Source organism: Chroicocephalus ridibundus, chromosome 2 (genome assembly GCF_963924245.1).
Source record: "Chroicocephalus ridibundus chromosome 2, bChrRid1.1, whole genome shotgun sequence".
Lineage (NCBI taxonomy): Eukaryota > Metazoa > Chordata > Aves > Charadriiformes > Laridae > Chroicocephalus > Chroicocephalus ridibundus.
Window position 1 is genome coordinate 108049021 of NC_086285.1, and position 23572 is coordinate 108072592.

A 23572-nucleotide genomic window follows, 5' to 3' on the forward strand; every position below is an offset into this window, starting at 1 on the left:
AGTGACACAGGGCAGACAACCAGGGAAGAAAGGTGCTCTGAAAGAAAATATAAAGTACGCTTTTCAGTGCAAACCTGAGTTTGTAGCAGTAGACACAGAAAACCTTTTGACGATCCAAACTAACTCTGACCAGAAACTGCACAAGACAGCTGCTGTCTCCTGATGGAAAGCTGGCGTGTTGGACGCGGGCTGTGGGAAAGCAACGCAGCCAAAAACCTCTTCAGCCCTGATACCCCCTTGGCTGACGCGATGTGGTCAAACACAGAAGCACCCAGTGAGAGCCTGAGAAATTCAAGAGCTGTTTTCCCTTCTTTCTTAGTTGAAAGGCATTTAACCAAAAAGACAACATGTGTTATTAAGAAATAGGTACGAAATTGATCACATAATGTTTGATGCCCTAGCTATTTAATGAATAATTCTGGAAAATACATTTTAATTACTTCCTCCATCTATTTAAGCAATATTGCGTATTTAAATAGCTGGAACCGACGGGCGTTGGCTTCAAAAAACCGCCCTTCTTACTGCGGCAGGCTCAGCCAAGGAGAATGTGACGCCTCATCACAGAGCCATGAAAATTGGAACTGCAGCTAAAGAATTTTGCAAATGAAAATTAAGAAAATGAGACATTTTGAAGAACAGATGAAGACATAACATGCATTTAGCATCAGACGCAGTTGCTCCTAAGTTTTATAAAACTTGCGTGACCTTTGCTACAGCTCCTCTTCCTTTCACAGTACGTTGACTCTCCCCTCCACAGCACGTAATTCTCCAAACAGCCACTTGAGCTGTCGGTGTCTGGAGTGGTCCAGACTCCGTCACGCATCCTTCCTCCGTGAGCATCCAAACTTACTCATTCTCACACACCGGAAGCGAAACACGTCTCGTTTATCTTTCCTTCCTCATTCTATGCAAGGAAATATTCTTTTTTAAGCCTGTTTTGTGAGGGCTTCTGACTGCATGGGGAAAGTTGGCCTGAGAGAATCACATGCTCCTGTCTCAGGAGGCAGAACACCTCCTATTTCTGAGCTATTCCTCAAAAACAAACACTCCCTACAATATCCTATTCCCATTTTACATGACTTTAACAGGAAAGAGCAGGTATTACATTACCAGAAAAGTCAAAAGTGTGCAAAAAAAGTGTGCAAAAGCGTGCAAAAAGTCAAAGGTGTGCACACTGATGATGCAAGGGATGCTAAAATGCTCGGCCAAACCTCAGACTTTGAAAACAGAAAAACGGGGGAAAAAAAGCACAGCCTGCAAGCAAATTTTATGTGCTGGAGGGAAGTGATCGAACATCACTTCCTAAATATTAAGGTTTTCTACTAGATCTTACAGGTTTGTAACCATAGAATGGGTTTGGGTTGGAAGGGACCTTAAAGATCATCTGGCTCCAACCTCCCACTAGACCAGGCTGCTCCAAGCCCCATCCAGCCTGGCCTTGAACACTTTCAAGGATGGGGCATCCACAACTTCTCTGGGCAACCTGTTCCAGTGTCTCACTACCCTCACAGGAAAGAATTTCTTCCTAATATCTCATCTAAATTTCCCCTCTCTAAAACCATTACCCCTCATCCTACCACTACACTCCCTCTCCGAGGTCTTCTCTTAATTGCAGGGGATGACTTAATTCACCTCCCCACCCCCAAGCCCTGCTTTGGGTCTTAGTACAAGGGTTACGATACCAGACACAGGGCGAGCTTGCTGTATCTGGCAGTGTCTTAGAGTTTCTCTCCCACTCTCACAGCTACGAAGCTGACTGAATGTGAGGTAGAAACAATTAGGATTACAGCCATCTTGATTATAAACATTTCAGCCCTGCCTGCATCACGCCAAGCAGCTGTAAAATTAACTCCTATTCACCTTTCACCACTTACCAACAAAATGCTTGAGTTTATTTCTCACCAGATTTTCTGAAGTGAATAGAACGAATGTAGAGAAGAGCATCATGCTCTTAAAAACAAAATTCCACCAAGATCTCCTGTGAGCCACACACCACACCGAGCATGCAATATGAGCCCCAGCAAGCAGAAGGCAGCTTTCTCTTAAATGGCAAAGACTACGGATTATTTCTGGTTACTTTTTTAGGAATTAAGTTACAGAATACATAGAAAAGTACATGTCAGTTGTGGACAATATGAACAGCAATTACTAGCTACCAAAGCTGAAGGTTTTGGCTTGTTTGTTTAAAGCAAAAAACAAACAAACCAACCAACCAAAAACCCCCCGCACAAACCAAAACCTAACATCATAACCAAGACTTAATCAGCAGGTGTTATTTTCTTGAATTTGAGTCACGAGTCTGTAAATCACAACCACATGAAAACATGTGAACAACTGTGCATATCTTGTAACACAGAAATTGTTTATCCTTGATCTTCTGGTTTATTTGTGTGATTTCCAAGGGTTTAAAAAGCCACTGCCTTTTTAAAGTGAATCTAGGACAGCATCAAGTGAATGTATGAAGATCAACACCATATGTAAGTTTTTGCCTTGGAACCAAGTAAGAGCTATTTGCTTGCTTGGAAGCCAAGAGATGGTGTATTAGCTTTGACATACAACTGGTTGAAATGGAGATTTTTGTTACAGATTCTGTAATTTTCTTAAGGAAGAAAACAACAAAAAATATTTTAAAAAGTTAACTTACGGTAGGTATGCAGACCTTTTAAAAATCATATCCTACTTACGTTCTGGCAAATTTTCTTGTTACTTTGAAAAGCAGGAATTAATATAATCGGTATATGGAAATGTTTTGATAAATCAACTAGCAGGGGTTAAAAAAAATAGTTTAAATTGTAACCACTAAAATTTAAATGTTTAAGTCAGATGCCCAGATTTTACAATGTCTTTCAGTTTTTTCATTTTAGAACATCTTTAAGATATAGAACACTCCACAAATGCTTTTGTGAATGAAATTTTTATTTACACACTGTATCCAGAAGCAGATACATAAATCCTTATACAATTATTTTTCAAAAATGTGCAAGAAATTACTATAATTTCGTTTACAAACCAAAACACATTAAAATCAATGGACTTTGGATAATTCACTCTGTGGCGTGCTTAGTACAAATAGCGCACACCAGGTCTGAAACAGAGAAAAGTGTAAACTACAGCAATCTGGATTGCAAGTATTAACTTCATGGCACTCCATCATCACTATAAAAATTCTTTAACCCAACATGTATTCATACAAAATTCTTTAAGAATTTTTCATTATCTGCGTAGAATTTAGAACACTTTCCAGATACAACGCCATATTTCCCATATTATGAACTACCATCTAGCCCGTGTTTTATTTATAAAGAATGCTTGTCATTTTTATTATTTGCAGTCATAAAAAGATTTTAAGAAACAAAATTGGCAATCATTAATTTATCCATAGCTTAGCTCAGAATTTGAAAAGTTCGGTAACAGAGAAATACTTCTCAGCAGAATCATAGCCCATATATTGCTGGTATGCTGTTTAAAATTTATAATCCCAGTATTCACACAGATGAAATGCATCAAAACAAAAACTGCACAGGTTTCACTTAGCCCTACAATCGATATTCACAGAAAGAAATTGGCTTGAACAAAATGTAAAGTCAGCTCATCTGAGAACAAAGAGTTTAATTAATAATTGCATTTCTGATCCTTCTGACAGAAAAACATTTTGATAAAAAGATGGCATTCACTATGTCAACAGCAGGATAAGTGCTATATCCTTCAAAGTGATCAAAGAATACAAACCACTTTCAGTTGTTTATAACGCTGCCTTACAAAAGAAAAAATAAAACCAACACAGAGAAAACTGTGCAAATTTATTTTTCTATTTCCAAATATAAGGTGGTGTTTTACTCTTTTAATTGGTAAAACAGACAATCTTATCAATAAAGTCAATCATTTCAGATGCTCAAAAAACGAGTTTTATTTCAAAGTTTCATTTTCAAAAACATTTTTCCACAATTCAATTACATAAAAAGCATACCTTTTGAACCCTTAAACTCTTGTGCTGAATAAATAGCCATATTTCTACTCTATAAGGATCACAGTCAGTTAGCTTTTATTCCTAGCGTATCTACTTCCAAAGGTCCCCAAAATATCCTCAATCATGTTCCTTTAATTTGACAAGGACACTTTGTTCCTGTAATTTTCACGAAGCGGAAGTCCACATAATTTTTGTGGTTACTCCGAGTACTTCTAAATTGTCTCATAACTAAATGTTACTGTGTTGCTTTTATATTAATCTTTATTATAATAAGATTGTAAGTACCTTCAATGTTTTCAAAGTCAATTTTCTGGGTTCCTTCTCCTGGGTGGCCAGTTACCTCACCATGAAAAAATACTGCAAGGTTCTGGTTAATGAAATTTGTAAAAATAAGTATTTGCATCTACTTACTACCGTTTTAAAGTATTTTGAGCTCAGTAGAAATATCACCACCATTTTTTATTTAGAAACAAAGTGCTATATGGTTCTCACATCCTAGGTGACCACCACTTTACAGTGTTCCTTTTGCGGAAGCTTTAGAGGGGGGCGGGCAATGGCAAAGTTAACGACCAGATTAAGTTTGCAGATGAAGAACACACCAAGGAAGGCAATTCAAAAACTGGAAAGCTGAACCAAAGCGGTTGGTTGGTTGGTTGTTTTTTTTAAAAAAATAATAAAAAAAAAAATCAAACCACATGAGTGAACAAACTGAAATTTATAAAGGCATGGGCAAAAAATTTAGCAAGTGTGTTCTTGCACTTTTTTCAACTCAGCAATAAGACCAGGATATTACAGCTTCAACTATTTAAGTTTCAATGCAATGACTGCTAAATTAATGCATGTGGTATAGTATAAACATATGTTTAATGCATTCAATAGTGGTATTAAATGGCAAAGAAAATATTTAATATACTATAATCTTTCAAAGATTCTGTAGAATGCATAGGCCCTCTAGCTTGTACGGGAAAGAATTTTTAAAGTGAAGAAAATGCCAGAGGTTTTCTTCCAAAAGTATGCATCTGAAATCCATAAAAATGATTTTCTTTTTCCTCCCCACAGACAGAATCAGAACACTGTACCATACAACAGGTTATTGTGCCTTTTTGAATAAAGTTAGTGATCCTGATTCAGGGGGCGGGGGAAGTCAGTAGAGGAAAAAAAGAAAACAGAATTCACACTTGCATACGCATATCTCAGTGGCAAAGCCAACAAATTATGCATATAGACTGCTCTAGATTTTTTTTTTTAAGTTTAAAACTTTATTAGACTAAAGAAGAAATCCTTATTCTCCCTCCCTTAAAAGCAAAGGCAGCCTTTATCTACCTTTGATTTTCCTTTTTTTTTTTTTCTTTTTCAGTTAAACATTATGGTCAAAAAATAAATTAAAAAAATATAAATTTAGTCTATCAATTCAGGCAACCCAAGATGTAGTGCTATCGCACCACCTTGCAGCAATACTGTATTCATTACTAAAGACTCATTTCAGGGGACAAAAGGCTAGATTAAACAAGAAGAAAATGACCTAAACAAGACAGCTGTATCAGAGATGAACAGCCTTTTTCTAAGCTGATGTTTACTGACTATCAGCTCCTACCAGAGATGGGGAAGATGACATTCGAAAATACTAAACAGGGGGGCAGAGGCAGGCAAAGCAAGCCTCCTTCCCAAGCCAGCCATGACCCCTTTAGCAAATAACTCACAAAAATGATAGAATCACGGCCGGGGCGGGGTGAGGGGCGGGGAGGGAATATAATCTGAAACAAACCAGGAAAATGCCATGTATTAACCTTGCATGAAGAAAATACTACGGTGTAGAATCTGTACTCCCCACTGAAAGTCTTTTTTTTTCCCTACAGAAGGTTAGAATAACTGTAAGCTTTTCAAATGCCAGAATCTTTGACAGATATAAACATTTACTTAATTGACTTAATTTCATATGTCAAAACATATTTCATGACAGTAAACTGAAACATTTTCTGCAGTCAATGTATATCCAAACCTCTTTTCCCCATAATTTGAAAGGCTATGAGAATAGACCTTTAGAAACGCATTTTAAGCATCTTCCATCAAAAATGTTACCAGTCCTGTTCCTTCCTCCCCAAAGGATATCCAAAAAAGGAGAAAACAATTCAAAGAACATTAGTGTATTACTGCATTTCTGAAGTGAAAAGAATGCAGAAAGTTATAAAATTTCAAGTAGTTTGAATATATATTGTAGAATTCATCCTATCAGAAGTTTTACCCCATCTCTAAAATGGCTTATCAATTAATGTTTCCCTAATAACAATTCCTAGAGTTTTCCTACAAATCCAGGATATTCCATGGCCCCTCCCCGCCCTGTCCCCCAAGAGGAGGTAGGAGGGAAAAGAACAGAAAGAGGGGACCTGGTAGGTGTTCATTTATTTAACTGATGACATGATTTTAACGGGTAATATTTGACAAGACCCCAATACTGCAATTTCCTTATAGGTACTACACATAACTTTCACAGACTTCTCTTTTTTAAAGGCCATTTTTAGAAGGACAAAATACCAAGACAAGAAGGTGGTTGAACCAACCTTCTCAAACACAAAATAGCGTACAGACAATACAAGGCTTAGGAGAAAGGCCAGGTTATTTTCCAAAGATATGCCGCATAACCTGTTCTTATCACACAGCTCTGTCTGTAAGTTCTACATTAGGGCATATCTCTATAGAAATTTATAATTAGGATACTAGGAAATCATTTTTAACATAGATGTAAATTCTGTAATTTAGAATACCAATATGTTTTTTATCCACGATAGTTTTTCTCAAACAGGCTATTTTAAAGGAAAAAAAAAAAATCCATTCAACAAGTTTCATTTGACTTTTACTTATGGTTGAATACACATGAAATGTGCTTTCAATGCATAAAAATCACAGTGGATAGCAGCAAAGGACTTGGGGGAAATTAAGGAGAATTTGATCATTCACATTGTGATTAATCTGCACATTGATGAAAGATAGCTATTTCACACTTCTAAAAATAAACTTGAGATCATTCTTTCAAAAAAAAAAAAAAGGCCCCCCAAAATACACAAAAAACCCCAAAACAAACATAAATTCAAATGCATTACTTTTCTTTTACACACAAAAATGAAATATTTTTATGGCAGCAAAAGATTTTGATAATAATGAAAGTCTGTAAACTGTAATTCAATCTCTTTTTGTTGTTGTTGTTCCCAAAGTGCAAGATGCAAGATTCCCATAAGCTTTCAGTAGTGCTTTTCCTGTAAATAATCCTTCATTTTGTTTGGCAAAGGCAGTTTCTGAATCAGGTCTATTCTGGTGTACTGACGTATTACAAAACGACACAGGTATTGTAAAGAACGCACCTGCATAAACCGAGATACGGGATTTGTCAGTCTCACTGGGTAAGTTGCTGATCCAGGCAGCCGGGATCTCGAATAGCAGAAAGCTCCATTTTCAGAGTCCCTGATTGAATGTTCAATTAAGTCAACTATAGATGTATGTCCCTCCACATCTGGTTGTTCATAAAAGCTAAACCTACCATTTGAGTGTTCAATTCTAGTATGAAGAGTTTTTCCATGGGAACGAAAACTCAAACTTAAAAGATAACGATCATCAGAACTATCTCGAACAAGAAACGAGCCATCAGGCACATTAGCTAATTTTCCCTCTGCCTCCCAACGTGTAATGGGGCCCCAGTACCATCCTTGTTTTGCGAGTTTTTTCAGTTCTTCTGTGAGACTTGTCACAACCATAGGACCACTGTTCTGTACAGAATCATAAACTCTTCCAACTCCAGGGGCAGTGTTAGGATCAAAATTCAAATGGCAGCGCATACTTTCAGCCACATGGGCATCTGTGCCATTCAATCCATTGAAGTTCCTTTGGATTTGATTATTCTGCATTGGAGGTAGCAAAGGTGAGAGTGGAGGGACATCACTGTGATTAACTCTTGGGCTTTGCAACATGACTCCTGTGGTACCAATTAATAAACCATTCACCGTCTGGTCCACAAAGATATCTGGTGCAACGACTACATCCTGATCCACTTGGCTCTCTTCTTCATGGAAAGCATTTCCCCCCACTTGAGAAGAAACAGTTGAAACTTCCATGGGTGAGGAACTATCCAGACAGTAACTACGTGATCCTTCCAAAGGATACATTCCCTCATCTAAAGGCACAGTATACTGAATGTAGTCCTGAGGCATTAATCCAATAACTACAGGCACATGTTCATCAATATGAAGATGCAAGTCCCCGTTCTGAGATTCCGTATTTTTTAATGCATTGTTTTGTTCCTGGAACACGTTGTCTGACTGCAAGTCATGGAAGTCCTTTCGAACGCCATTCAGTGCTGGGCTTGGGTTAGAGGAATGGACCAAGGCCTTGACTTTCACTTCCATTTTGATGCAAGTCTCTTCTGAATTTGTAGGTCGAAGGGGCCACGGAGTTGGACTGTAATGGTGATTACGGAGGGAAGTGGATCTCAGAGGTCTTTGAGCTCGCACATCTTTGAAGGTTATTGGAGCAGATGAGGAAGAAAAGGTGTCATCATCTGCAGAACTTACGGATGGTGTGCTGCCTTTGCCTTTCTGTTTTTGTTTTGCTGAAAGCCTCCTTTTTAACGTACCCATTAAGCTTTCACTTTTTGATCTATTTTTGCCTCCTTTTTCATCTTCACTATTGACTTCACAGCTAGCCAAATCTTTACCATAGCAGCTGCCAAATAAGGAGTCATCTTTTCCAAATTCACTTAACGATGGCTGCTGAACCACTACAAAGTCGCTTTCATCTTTACTTTTATTTAAGTTAAAGGACTTGCGAATTGTTTTGAGACTAATTTTCTTCATTATGACAAGTTACCAAGTCTGGCTGATCAGCAGTGCTTGTGGTGATATAGCCCTAACACATGCAGAGCAGCTTCTGCTTCATTTATGTGTTTTATCCAGCCTCATTTAACTTCAAGAGCCATTTCCTGGAAACAAATAAAAAACAATTAACTTCACAAAAGAAATATTTTAAAAATTATCCATAAAGGTTTCCCCCTTTCCAAACAGAATAGAAATTGCAGTACTTAAGTAACCGGCATCAAATAAAAGGAAATACAGAGCTAATTTGGAAACCAATCAGGCTTAAAAGAATTAATCTACTATGTCTGCCTTGGAGATTTCTACAACTTTTTTCTGCTTTTAGCATGCTATTTTTAAAATATACACATACATTACACCACACTTATAGGCATATATATATTTAATGCACATATATAAAATTTTCAAGCACAAAAACACCCCTCTCTTTCGGAAGGCTCCTAAAAATATCCCTACAAAAATGACTATAGAAGACAAAACTAGAAGAAATTCCATCCAACAGGATTCCTACATACAGGTTAAACTGTGACTAGTCCTCAAAACATGGTCTTACAAGGTCATACTTTCTTTACACAGGCAAGTTGAGCAATATTCAAATAGTTACATAATTACAAGAAAACTAACGCCAGTCACAAAATAGAGAGAAATTAACAGCAAAGTAACATCTGTTTAGAGCAAACCATTGAAGTCTGCTCCTGAACTTCTATGAAAGAAAAGTGATTTCCACCCTCTCTTTTAGGTATAGAGGAGGTCATATCACAGGCTCTCCTCCCCTAGTACTATTAGGGCTTTTCTTCCTTGAGTATTTCTGCCAAAATTAAGTGGACGCCTCTGCCCAAGTCCCAGTCAACTCCTCCCACTTGGCATCTTCCAGAGTCATGTACCCACTCCCTCCATAAATTCAGCTTGTTTTTTTTGTTTGGGGTTTGGTTTTTTGGGTTGGATGTTTGGGATTTTTTTTTTTTTAATTTTTAATGTCAATGAGACCTTCCAAAGCAAGCAACTCAGCAGAGAGGGGAAGAACAATAAGACAAAGAGAACAGAGGGGAGTTGCTGCTGCCACAAAAGTAGGTACTACTGTTCGTAGTAGCCATTTTAACATATAGCCATTTAACTCCAAATACGTGTTATGCTAACAGCACAAAGTGCAGCAGTAAGCCCAGCTCTAGGTTAAGCATGGCAAGCTGGAGGAATCTAAAAATCTTTCAAGTAATCTTCCAAATATAGGGGACTGAGGGGAAAGTAAAACAGCCCTTATGTATACACTTCCCAACTCTTCCCCCATGGTATCACAATACAAGCAACTGATAAAAATAGTACAATGAACTAAAGTAAGTTTAATCAACTAAACAATATGATTTTCTTAAATAACCATTCAAAATTTGCAAAAAAGCACATAAGGAGAATGATTACTATAACCAAACAGCAGTCCATTGACTATTACCCTTGTCCAGCCCAACTTTTGTGGTCCTCAAGTACACAAAGGCTAAAGGATCCTATCCAAAGCAAACGAAAAGACAATGTGAGGCATCTAAGGCTTCTGAACTTCAAAATACCTTGAAAAATTCTAAATAAAGCCCTGCTGCTGGGGGCTTGAGCCCTGTTCTCATAAACAGCAGAAGCACTAAAGCTTGATTTACTTGGATTTGTATCCTAGTCCTACTTCAAATTCCTTACACTACCTGCATCACCCTACCTTGAAGACCTGTTTTGTTTTTGCCATAACCTCCGACATTTCCCAAGTATCCATCTTTAGATAAATCTAAAAAGATAAGACTTATCTCTATAAATCTTATAGAGGTTTATAAATCTCTAAATATCTAGAGATTTAGAGATCTAAAGCATCTCTTTAGAGACCCTTCAGCTCCTCTCATTGCCTCTTCTGAATTACCAAACTAAACAGCACTTTATTTTCTCTTAAAGGGGAGAAACAAAAAGGTTTTTCTTCTGCCTGTAAACTGATTTACTTGCCATCAGCAAAGAACAAACGTGCCCAAAAAAACCTTGTTTCCTAAACAAACAAAGTCTAAGAACCAACTCTTGCTATAAATTAATATTAAAGCCTTAAAAAACAGGACTAGTATTTTATTAGAAGTTCACTGTTTATTTTCCACTTTGAACATGACTCCTGTGGTACCTGGAGTCCTGTTATCTTAAAAAACATATTCCACTTACACAATTTGAAGATGATACAGAGATATGCGTATGTATTTTCAAAGGTTAAGACACTACTTCTATTTTCCTTTTCTTATGACTGATACATGCCAAACCAAAATATTTCATGTTTTAAAATTAAATATGAGCTCCATACATTTGGAATAATTGGGAAATATTAAAGTACTGAAAACCAAATGAGTAGAATACATTTAGTGGGTTTTATATGCCTGAAATCTGTCATATCAGAATAACTGATAGAGTACAGTAATTAAGCAAAAGCTAGATACACATAAAGGGAAAGTTACATGTCAATTAAAAGTAGACTCAAAATGCCTTTTTGGCCTTCTATTCCTAAACCATTTGGATTTTGTCATTTTACCAATTTACAGTACTCTTTTAATCATATGTAACTAAATGAACCTAAAAAAGGAGTGAAAAATATAACTTCAGGATTCTATGCTGCTCCTAAAATGAAAAATTCAGAGTGTTTGTCCATTTGATAAATTTAACTGTGCTTTTGTGTATTTAGTACCAGAAGCCTGGGAACCCTCATATTAGCCCCACTTGTGAAATCTAACTGCTTCCGACTGACATCCACAAGCTGATACTACTTCCACTTCACCAGTTACCTTTCCTTATCCATGTGGGAAGTACACCATACTGTTTGCAATTCCCAATCCTAAAAACAAGCATGAAAAAAAAATCTGCCTTCTAAGCTACAGAGAAAAACATAAAGAACAGTATTACATTGCTGACTAGGGAGAGAACATGTATAGAGCTCCAAGCTGTCTGGTTCACCAATTCTTTTTTTTTTTTTTTTTTTACTGGTGTGTTTCAAAAGAATGTGACCTAAAATTTGACTGAAGTAACTATGTATCTTCAGCTTCTCCATAACTAAAAAAATAAAAAATGTTGGGATTTTTGGGTTTTGTTAGTTTGTTGTTGTTTTTTTTACAAATGAAAACCCAAAATCTAAAAATAATCTCAACAGATAAATCTCTAAGGCAGCATATAAAGAAGGCAAAATTTTGTACTTTCAGAGTGACTACTGAGCCTGCTTGAGCGAAAAAGTGGTTTATATCTATCAGCCTACCTTAGTAGCCAGTGTCTCTATCAAGCAAAATGTATGATTGTCCAAATGCACGACTCATGACTTCTAAAATTGTAACATTTCATATAAAGAAATAATAAAGGTTACAAGTTCAAATGTAAACCACAAACAATATGCATATATCCAGAAGTCTAGCTTATTCATCCAGGAAAAGACAGTAAAATCTAGTGAATGACGGTCCAGGACAAAGCTCTCTCAAGTAAACTGAACACACCTACAGATGAGAGCCAGCCTCTAAACAGGTCTTCCATATGAGAACCACCCTACTTTATTTTATCCAAGACAGGAGAAAACAAATATATCCTGAAGTCAAATACTCTAACTGAGCCAGATACTCTTCCTTCTTTGCACATACTTAAAAAAATAACAGTAATTCTCCACTGCATATTAATGCATTTAAAAGCATTGCATAATCAGACCTCAATATATGATAAATTCATACACTTGCAAGTGTAGAATTTTTTCCACTGTCCACATCTAGAAGAGCTGAAACAGAAGAGCCCAGCATGCACCCTTCCTGGAACACATTAAAATGAGCTACTGAACTTCTTCACAACCCTCAGCACTGCAATAGTTTCGCTAGTATTTTGTACTAATTACAGCATCACTGAAGTCTCCCACTGATGTGCTCTTCCAGTGCCATCTGCTGAGCAGTGAATTTAGACTGCCTAACCAGAGACACCTCTAGAAATTCTGCTGGCAGGTATTTGCGACTATAAACAGACTCTGAACTCTGCCAACATACTCCCAAAGCTGGTACACAAGATTACTACCCAGCAAACACCATGGTCCCCTTTGTGTTTACGAAAAATAATCAAAACTAAATTTGCACGCTTCATTTTGAAGTGAAGAAAAACATGTATTAATAACATACACATGTGAAATTATTAGTGAAGAGATTTCAAACTAAAACTTTACACGTGCCTTCTCAGAAATCTGAAGAGCAGGTCACACAATCACGTATTAATTGTTATTACAGTGGCCAGCACCGATTTAAGGAAAACTACGACGGCTTAAAAACAAGGATGGTAAAAATCTAGTTTGAATATTCAACACTTCAGAGCAGTTTCAGTTTGGTGCCACAAAATGGTTTCAACGGACTATAATCACGTTATCTATCTCAATGCAGTGTTTGCAAAAGTACACTGACAAAAAGTTTGATTGCTTATATTTATAGGGCCTTTATTTGTTTCTTATCTTTTTCACACTTTTAGGTTAGGTGCACTCATTTCCAGAGATAAATACTATAAACAATGTTGCCAGGATGCACTGCTACAAAAAAAAAAAAAAAACCACAACAAAAAAACCCCACAGTATTAACTTTCAGGAGTTGGAACATAAACCACTGTACCAGAAACACAGAGAAAAATACAACTCATGGTTGAATGAAGAATTGGCTTTTAAAAATTTTTCATAAAAAAACCATCTAACTTAGCCTTTCCTAAAATAAATGTTAATCTGCTCATTTATTTCCATAAAGTGAAACAGTGAAGCATTAAACTTGATTTTTTTTTGAACCCACAGCTGCATTGTTCCTGAAAAGTCTGACTATCCATTAGAAATATATAAACTTTATTCTTATACTGAATCATAGTAAGACTTAAATCATTTACAGCTTCAAGTTAAGCAGATATTGCTTCAGAAGATTTAGCACAACTGCACATGGAGCTAAACTGAAGAGAATAACATAGACAGTCAAAGAACAATCATGAAAAATATGTACCTAGAGATTTAGAAGTTCCAACTTGACAAAAAGAAAGTTTTTTCACCATGAGGACAGTCGGGAAGTAGAAGATGTTCCCCAGAGAAGTTTTGTAGTCTCCATCTTGTAGGTTTCTAAGATCCAACCACATAAAGCCTGAAGAAACCTTGTCTGATCTCAGGGCTGAGAGAAGGTTGGACTTGAGACATCCTGAGGTCCTTTTCAAACTCATTATTCTGCAATTCTATGACTTGAAACATTGAGAGCTGTCTTAATATTGAAACTTAAGATTTTAGATTTATTTTTAATAAAAATTCATGTTTGAAAATATCTAGAAACTTAATTTCCAACTTCAATGCAGTACTAGAGATTTGTTAACTATTTCTACTGTTGAGAAGCAAAACATTCAGCTTATAAAGAAAATGTAAAAGCTAGAATTAACTGCAAATGGACTCTGTACTATAGAGTGGTTTTCTTCCTTGTAATCACAGCATATATAGTACAAATTTATTGTATTTTTAAGATAATTATTTATGTTAAGAGAATAACTAAAAATACCTTGAAACTGAAAAGTGTCTGCATTCCTGGGGCATGACAAGCACCAGGTTTTTATTACAGTCAGTTAATGAAGCCTAGTCTAATTACCTGCAGAAGTATGAGGTGGTGTTCCCCTTCTGCCCCCAAACTCTCACTGAAATATATTCATGCATTACTTGGGTGTTTCAAAACAGCATCTTAAGATAACACAGATTTCAAGTGCTGTATTTTTGAAATTCCTAAAGATCTAAATGTATTCCAGAATTCCTAAATCTATTGATGTAAATTACTAACAAGTTGTTCTCCATACCTGTTCCCATTAATCTTACTTTAATAATGAATTCTCTATCACTAGAAGTTATTTCTTCAAATGAGTAACAGAAAATATTGACTCAAGATATTTCCTTTTATGTACCTGTAGTTTCAGTCTATATAAGCAAAGAAACTACACATAAAATACTCATTAAGTAAAGAAAGATTAAATACCTATTTCAAACACCATCAGTTTCTGACAGAACACATACACTACATGGCAGCTTTCAGCTTTCTCACTATACATGCTATTAGCATATTGAAGATGATGAGGTTTATCCCTTCCTTGAAATTCAAGTAAATTCCTATATCGTATTACTCTGTAACATGAAGAGTCTTTAAATTAACTAATCTAAATTCCATTGCACACTCTTGTGTCTTGAAAACAACAAAAAGGTATACGGTTTTATCAATGGCTTGCTTGATAACAGATGAACATTGTTTTAATGTAAGATTGATAATTTTATAAAAGCCCATCCTCTCCTGCATGCCTACTTTTCTAGTGAGTGTGGAAAAGGTCAGATGCACACCTTCATATAAAATTGGAACAAGGTTTAAAAAAAACCAACCAAACAAAAAAACCAACAAAAACAGCTCATAGAACAGTACTTTGTACTCCAAACAATTCAAGAGTACTTAATGTCTCCTATTTTTAAGCTAATTAGTCAAAGACCCAGACACCGAGTAGATATTATTCACCACAAATTTAAACTTCCTCCCTCTAAGATTTGAACAGCTGAGGAAAGTATTGTCTAGACACCAATATAATTTAACAGGTACTACACAGATTACAGTTTAAAACAAACAAAAAAAACCCCAACAGTAAGTCATGTCGTTTCTCCTACTTTTTTTTTTTTTCCCTCCTTTTACAAAGCTTAAAGGTAAAACAGTCCATGGGCAGTGATATTCTAACATCATACAAATTAAACCTAATCACTATTAGCAATCTTTAGCAGAGAATAAACAAGGTGTGCCTTTGGTAATAAGCAAAAAAGTGGGGCAAAATAATAATGAAAACTTAACACAAAGGGATTTTTCTTCGCCAGCATTAGTGGAATTAACAGTATGCAAAGCTAGGAACAAAACCACTGAAGAAGTCTGAACACCTTGACTGCTTGTCTCTGGCCTGCTGTTGAAAAAGGATGTCCCTTAACATCTGGATTTACCCGACTTCCCCCCCGCCCCCTGGCCCTTAAAACACTACTTAATCCATGGCTGCTTGCAGTAAGTCCTGTTCTTCTTTCCCATATTTGGTTGCAGGAGAGAATATTTCTATCTGATTGGTAGTTTTCCTCTGGGGAGTAACTGAAGAGTGTTAAATGGCATCTTTGTATTACAGTTCATCTGTGTATATACAGTCTTGTAACTACAATAATCTCATCCCTACCACCGCCAAACACAGTTACTAACACTAAGAGTCCTCACCCAAGTTTTTATCTTCCTTACACAAGGATGGCTGACTCGGATGCGCGTCTGCTCCCGAGCTACCACAGACACACTAACCTGGTATATTAAACTGAACTCAGCACTAGTTGATATCAGCTGGTGTCGGCTCAAGAACACTCACAGCATGATGAGCCCAGTACTGCTGCCCTGACGGAGCAGGAAGCTCTAGGGGAGCTGGGTGGATGACAGCCAGAACAGTAACTGCTTCAGCCCCTCCTGCTACATCTCTCACCAACCAGGAATCAACACCCAAACAGGGAACAACGCAGACCGTACATTTTATACATTTGATAAAAGACTGGCACAAGTACCACCTTTCATCGCTTTCTTTTAAGCGGACATCCGATAACAAAGTATACTGCTAACAAAATTTTTCAAGCATGCTGAAAAACTACAGGGAAAAAGAAACCCACAACTTGGCTTTAAGACCCTGATGAACTAAGTGAGGGGGAAACAGCAAACAAAAATAACTCAGCAGATCAATATATACCAAGGCACTGAAAAAAGTGAAACGTTTTTGCTGGATCAAGTGAGAGAAGTCATTAAAGAAACCTGATGTGCGTAGTCTGTGCGCATGTGTTTCATTGCAGGAAATCACATCCACCAAGTGCAAATAAACCTTTGTTTTTCATACAGCTGTGCAGAGCAGACAAAGAATGAGAATAATGCTCAGTCAGGCTCAGTTTTCATTTCTTGCCATTTCACAAGACTGCAGCAGCCAGCCTTGCAGGAGGCTGTCTGTCAGCAAAAATTAAGTTTAGCTTCGTAGACAAAGGTTAGATTTCCTGGGAGATATGTGTAAGAATTCCTTTCCAAGTAAGGGTCCATCCCACTTGACCATCCTGACAGAAGGCAGATATACCAAAATGTTTCTCCCCAGTTGTAAGGTATGATGGCACCCTCAGCACGATAATGAGGACTTTATGCTTCTCTAAGATATTTATGCAATCCTCGGAAACCTTAATACAGTTATGCTAGGAGTCTAAGAAAAGTGGCAAGACTGCAATGCTCTACAAACCAACTTCTCATTTAGCAATAAGGATCAACATCATGTTCCATATACAGGAGTAATTTCTAAAACAATTTTGCTCTAAGATTTTTGTAAAGTCACCTGTAGAAACCACTATACAATTTACAGCAAAAAATTGCCTTTGGCAAGGAACAAATTCTGTGCCTACTTACAGAACAACAGAAGAGTATCTGAAATGGGTATAGTGAAAATGAAAAGAAGAATGGGAATGACAATCACCAAAGTATTTGCATTTCTGTGTTCTTTTTATGAAGTACACACAAATGCCTAAATCCTGGAATATATGCTGGAAAAGAACATAACCTATCTAATCATACAGATGCAAGCACCAAAACCCAATTCTCAGTGCAGCTCATTTTTGAATCCCAATGCATTTCAAAATGTAATTTTAGAAACGCTGCCCATCCGTTTAAAGCATACACCAGAAAGACAGAAATAACAAACCAGACCATTCTCTCAAAGTGATTTTTTGGGTCAGCAATAATCTGACCATTCTTTTAATATTAATGACTAAATAACATAATTGTGAGAAAGTTTTCCATCCCTTCCCAAAAAAGGAAAGAACATACTTAACAGACAACCAACAGCTAAATATTACCTCTTCACACTGACTTGTACTGATGTTGGTTTCACTTTCAAAGTTTATGTTGGGCTACTTCAGGCTAGTATTTCTACAGCAAACAGCAAAACACTGCAACCTCCAAAACACGAACAAAGCCAGATGAAAGGGGCCTGCTGACAACAGACATTTTCATGAGGAGACATAAAACAGGTACCATGAGTGATCTTTCCTTGAGTGCTATCAGAAGAGACGTACACGGGGCACGTACCGAATGGGCAACACAGAAACACACCACTCAGTTAACACAAGTACGCACTTGTCTGCAGCCACAAAAATAATGCAAAGAAAGAAAGGAAGACACTGTGAGGGGTCTTGCTGGTATAAACACCTTTTTTTTTTTTTTAATGTTGCCATTTTCCCTAAGTTACAAATTGTTAATTTGTTATAATCATCATACTTGCTTCTGCCTGTCCAATTCTTCTGATGTGAAAATGCAAAGAGAGGAACTAGCATTTACACACTGTAGCACCAAGCAACAAGTATGACCGATAATGATAATTATGCTTTCCTTAAGGTGCGACATGGGATATTCTTTCTTGAAGAGCAGAAACGAAAAACCTAAGCAATGCATCAGGAGAGCTATAAAGTCACATTCATAGAAAAATTAAAGTTAGATTTAACTTTTATTTTAAACAGTTCACTGGACACAGTACCTAGCCAACAGGTGGCTTCCTAACACATATTTGTAAAAAAATGGTATCTTGACCAGCAAGTTGTAAACTGCTCACCTTCCCACTTCCATTTATGCTTATCTGACAGACAACCAGAAACACACATAATTGGCCTTTGTTCCTACTAATAACATTCACCTGGTATCAAGGATATGCAAAAATGGGGGGGGGTGGGAGGAAATCTGTAGAAATTACTTCAAGGTAGTACAATTACTTTAAAAATGTCCAGAGAAGAAAAAAACCACCACTTTTGTAAAAATACCACAACAACTTATTACTTAAGCACATGCTCTTATTCAAGCAATAATCCAAATGTAGTTATCTAATCTATTCCACTAGTAACAAAAGAAATGTTAAACTCCAGAAGATAAATATATTCCATGCAGATTTGTCTAACACATATAGAAGCTGACAAAAAAAGCAGCTGAAACAAGTTTTTAAAATAGAGACTGGCTTGAAAATTCACTATAGAGGAGATTCCGTTTTTCCAACATATCAAGCATGTTCATGGTCTATAATTGAAGGACCTATGCTTGCAGTAAGATTCAGTTTCCTATTTTTCAGCTTCTCTAGAAGGTCTGCATGAATGGCAATACACAGCAGTCTTACACTGCTCTTGTACCTACCATTCTGCCCTGGATCTCTCGACTGATGATGGCTGCACCCCTAGCTTCAAATTAACCTCAGCTAGGTTAGTTTCTGACTGGGGCTGAATTACCCTTTAAATACGTATGACCAGGTAGGATCTCTGAGTTCTTTGCAGCTATCATCCCCCATCACCTCTGCCATGCCATTTTCAATAACAATAAAAGCTTTCTTTCATTAGAAGATAACACTCTATCCTCTCAGCAATCCTTTATAATGCAAGTTAACCCTCTACATAAATGGAAGGATTAAGTGGACCCATTTATGGTCTGAGGGGAAAGAAAGGACAGTGCCTTGATTAAAGGCAAATACAAGCGGAAAGATCTTTCCCACAGCATCTGTACAGTGCTCGCACATGGAGAGAAATCTCCAAGCACGCCAAGATGGAAGAAGCAGTTAATAAGGACATTCCTCAGAATCACAGAGAGGAAGGGACTGGCCTCTGGATCTTTTTTCACTAATTTACCAGAGAGAGAAATACCATGTATTTTCTACACCGACACCACAAAAATCCCACCACTCTCCTCAAGACGAAACAAAAAGGTTTAATGTCAATACTGCATAATACCTGCCTCATATCAAGGCATTCGGTTGCCGTACAATTCAAAGATTTAATAAGTTTTGAACCCGCAGAGACTCCTACTTCCATGTCTTTGCTTTTTTATGCACATTAAATCAGTTAGTACCTTCAGTTTCTAATAGTGGAAAATTCTGACAGAATACAAACACTGACAACTGATATTGTCCTCATTCCCCAGGTGTGCAACATGAAAGAAATCCCAGTTTTGTGAAATTCACATAGATTTCATTCATTCAATTTTTTATTAAACACAGTGACATTTTTCCAAAGTGTAATAACCTATTGTTTTACTACAAATGCACACAATTAACACAAACATAACATACATATAATATGAAAGTATACGCACCCATTCAGTATAAAGACACTGAAAGAGAAATAGATGTTCAGTGAAATATGAAGTACCTCGGATGAAAAGGCACTGGCTACATTTAAATAATAATTACTTTTAGTCAATCAAGGACTTTCCAATCCTTGAAATAATAACAACTAGATAGAATACTGTAATATAGTATCTCACATAAAATACAGGCTACTACTCAAGAAACCAAGTTCCCTAGTCACTTCTCAGAAGTTCAGACTTAAACTCAAATTCAAAGACTATAGTTTGTTTTAGCATTACTTCCTATAGAAACAAAGATCGACCAAGACAAGCTGTTTCTGTCTGTATGTCCTGCAGACCCTCCAGGGCTTCCCAATTAAGTTCTATCAAATAAGCAGATAGGTGGTGTCACAACTGAGGGAGCAGCCATAGCAAAAATGCATATATTCTTATATATAAAAAAATCCAGTGGACATTGCTAAATACAGGAAAAGCTTTCTCTGGAGCTCAAAAGTATCTCCAAAACCAAGGACTGAAGTGGCATGAAACAACTCCATTCCTCAGAGACACGTTTCACTAAACTGTTTCATTGTAACAGAGAAAATATTTACCTCCAACCACCAAGATATCGCCTATGTTCATGAGAAGCAAAAGTGGTTTCTTACTGTGATTTGTTTTTAATTTTTGATCAGCAGTTAAAAAGCTAATGGCTTAGGTGATACTTTTTATATCAGTGTGGTAAGAAGTCACCAGCAAAAAAATTTGAAAATTAAAAACATTTTCTATGTATCATATTAATTCAAAATTTGAGAATCCTTATTCCCAAAGTGATAAGTAAGCTTCACTAGCAATTTTACTTTCTTGAAAATTTAAAATATAATCACTAAAATAATCATAGACAACTTCTCTCAATGAGGAAAATCCTTTTGTGTTTTCCCTCTTGAATGACAGCATACTGAGAAAAATCATTTTATATCCTTTATCTGAACTATTTATGTAGGAAACATAGTAGATAATTTCATTAAGGTTCAAAGTTCAAGAACTCAAAAGTTGAGAAAAGCCAGAAGAGCTGCCTGAGCAATTCTCTTCTCTTTCTTGCATCACATACGGGACAAAAATGTTTACATTAATTCTACTCTTCACCACCCTTTAAAATGTATGGTCCCATCATTTACTTAGAGTATACTAATTAAATGGCAAATTCCAGAGCTCACAGACAGAATTATCAGCTTCATTAAGGAAACTTTTGCTGTGTCTGTATCTGACACTTAAATGTTAACACACAGGCACTCAATGCTCTATTCAACACTTCATGAGCCAGAACATGGAGAACTCAATTTACACTTTTTTAAGTGGATTCATAAGCTGAATAATATGCACCATCAGGCCAAATTAAGGTAATTTAATTCTGAAACCTGAATTCTTAATTTTCATAACATGGAGTGATGGGGGGAGGGGGGTGGTTGACTTCTTGGGGTTTTGAGTAAATATCTACTTAAATCGGAAATCTTCCCCATCTCTCCATGTAAGTATAGGATGGCAACAGAACCAAATAAGTGTGACTCCAGCAGTTGACTGCAACAGCAAATTGCCACCCACTGAAGGAGACCAGTTAAAGCTTGTGGGCCCTTTCAGGAATTTGCTGACAATGGGGGATAAGCCAAACACAAGACCTTGGGTTTCATCATCCTGTGGAGACATACCCAACCTTTCATGCTACCTTCTATCACTGTCCCCTATTTAGTCATGATTCAACTTCCTGATTTTCTCTAAAACTTTACAATTCAGCAGATATTTTACAAAGTGTTTTCAGACCAACTGCTTCGTTTATCAAAGCAGTAAGTGAATGAATCACCCATCTTACAGTACAAAGAAGTATCAGGTAGCCAGATGACGAGCAGAAGATCCATCATTGGTATATATCTAAAGGAGTTAAGAAGTTCCAGGGAGAGAAGGGAACAAACAAATAAAACAACATAAAACAAACAAAAACCAACCAAACAAAAACAAACCAATCAAACAAAAACAACCAAAAGAGCAAGATATTTAAAGATACAGAGGACCCAAAACCTAAAACCTAAAACCAACTGCCCTCCAAAAACAGAACACCCAAACACCATTCAAGGTTAGTTCTAAACCAATAATGAAAGTGCAACCTGCAAAGAAAGTAAATTCAGACTAACAGATACGCCAACGGTATTTCTGCCCAAAGTTTAAGCTTTCGATGACAAACACCCTTGAGTCTGCTAAACCAGTGCCTCCAATGAGCCATGGAATATTCTCACAACCACTACCACATTCTGCTTGCGACACAACAGATCTGAGGCTGATGGCGTGCTTTCCAAAAATACAATTCAAAGCAAAGTACATTTTGACAAACTGCAAAGATCAGAACTACAACCAGTCTTACCTAGAATAGGGATAAAACATCTGATTTTTGTCAAAGTTCAGATTAGTTTTCTTCAGTACCTAAGCATAAGCAGCTCCTCCAAAAATCAACAGGAGTTGTAAGTACTCGGAGCATACTAGGAGAGTCAGGTTCCTTAAGTCTCCACAGACATGAGGACCCTACACTCAAAATGCTGTTCATCAAAACCTTTCTCCCCTTCACATACACACAGCTGCTTAATCTAGGAGGTACCAAAATTTCAGAAGGATTTTTTTTTTTTATTAAAAACTCCTTAGCAGCTGTTAGCCTTATTTTTGTATAAAAAAAGCAGAAGTACTTAGTGTTAACAGAACTGTATCAATGCCTACCTCATGGCTACACCTTCACCTTACCTCCTTAGGCATGTTCTAAAACTGTCCACCATCACCTCATAGAATCATGCTGAATAAAAGTGGCAACGACTTCTTTTTCTGGACATTGTGAAAAGTGTGAAAAATCATAGTAACCCTCTGCATCACATAAGGAGCTTGCACCAAGGGAACTCAAGCTACAAATTCTTACTCTGCTAGGATGAGAAAACATACCATCTCTTGCCCTTTCTTTTTGAGCTCTGTTAATTTTCTGTAGTTTAAACAAAGGAATAGAATTTTTTTTTTTTTGTACCAGAGCAGCCAGGGCAGTCCTCATACAGAAAGGGTAGAAGTGGAGAATTAACTTGGCTATCTTACATTCTGAATGAGGGCTCTAGCTACCGAGTTGTTACATCCTGTACTTTACATCACTGGGAAACGTAGCCTGTACTGCTTGCACTCTGTTAAACCTGTACGTGCAAATGACAAGGAAATTTTTAGCTATATACTTTTATATTTAATTTCATATTGGATTGCAGACAAATTTTGTCCATCACATGGATGCTAGGCCCAATAGCCACCTATTACATGGTCCCCAATAAGTAACAGTGACAACGATATACTTCACTCACACACACTTGGGAATCCATTTTATAGGCAAAAGAGCACTTAATACATCAAGTGTAAGGAACCCACTATGACACAGTTATGGTTTTATCTCATTTCTATTCTGGAACACCTATGCTATTTAGCGAGATAGAATTCAACTGAGATTAATAATGGTTTAGTCTAGGCTCTGATTGTACTTAGTAAAAGGGAAAACTTAATCCAAGGCAAAAAGTTTGCATAAATAATGTTATTGGAAAAACTTT

General features: G+C 36.8%; 1 protein-coding gene across 2 annotated transcripts in view; it reads right to left on the reverse strand.

Annotated features, from left to right (window-relative positions):
- Nucleotides 1-2914: 2914 nt before the first annotated feature.
- SOCS6 (suppressor of cytokine signaling 6) overlaps nt 2915-23572 on the reverse strand; it is a 30261-nt gene continuing 9603 nt past the window's right edge. For both annotated transcript variants that reach the window (XM_063326438.1, XM_063326437.1), the window contains exon 2: nt 2915-8933. In XM_063326438.1, coding sequence (XP_063182508.1) covers nt 7204-8808 — 1605 coding nt within the window. In that variant the 5' untranslated portion in view covers nt 8809-8933 and the 3' untranslated portion in view covers nt 2915-7203. The remainder of the gene's footprint in view (nt 8934-23572) is intronic.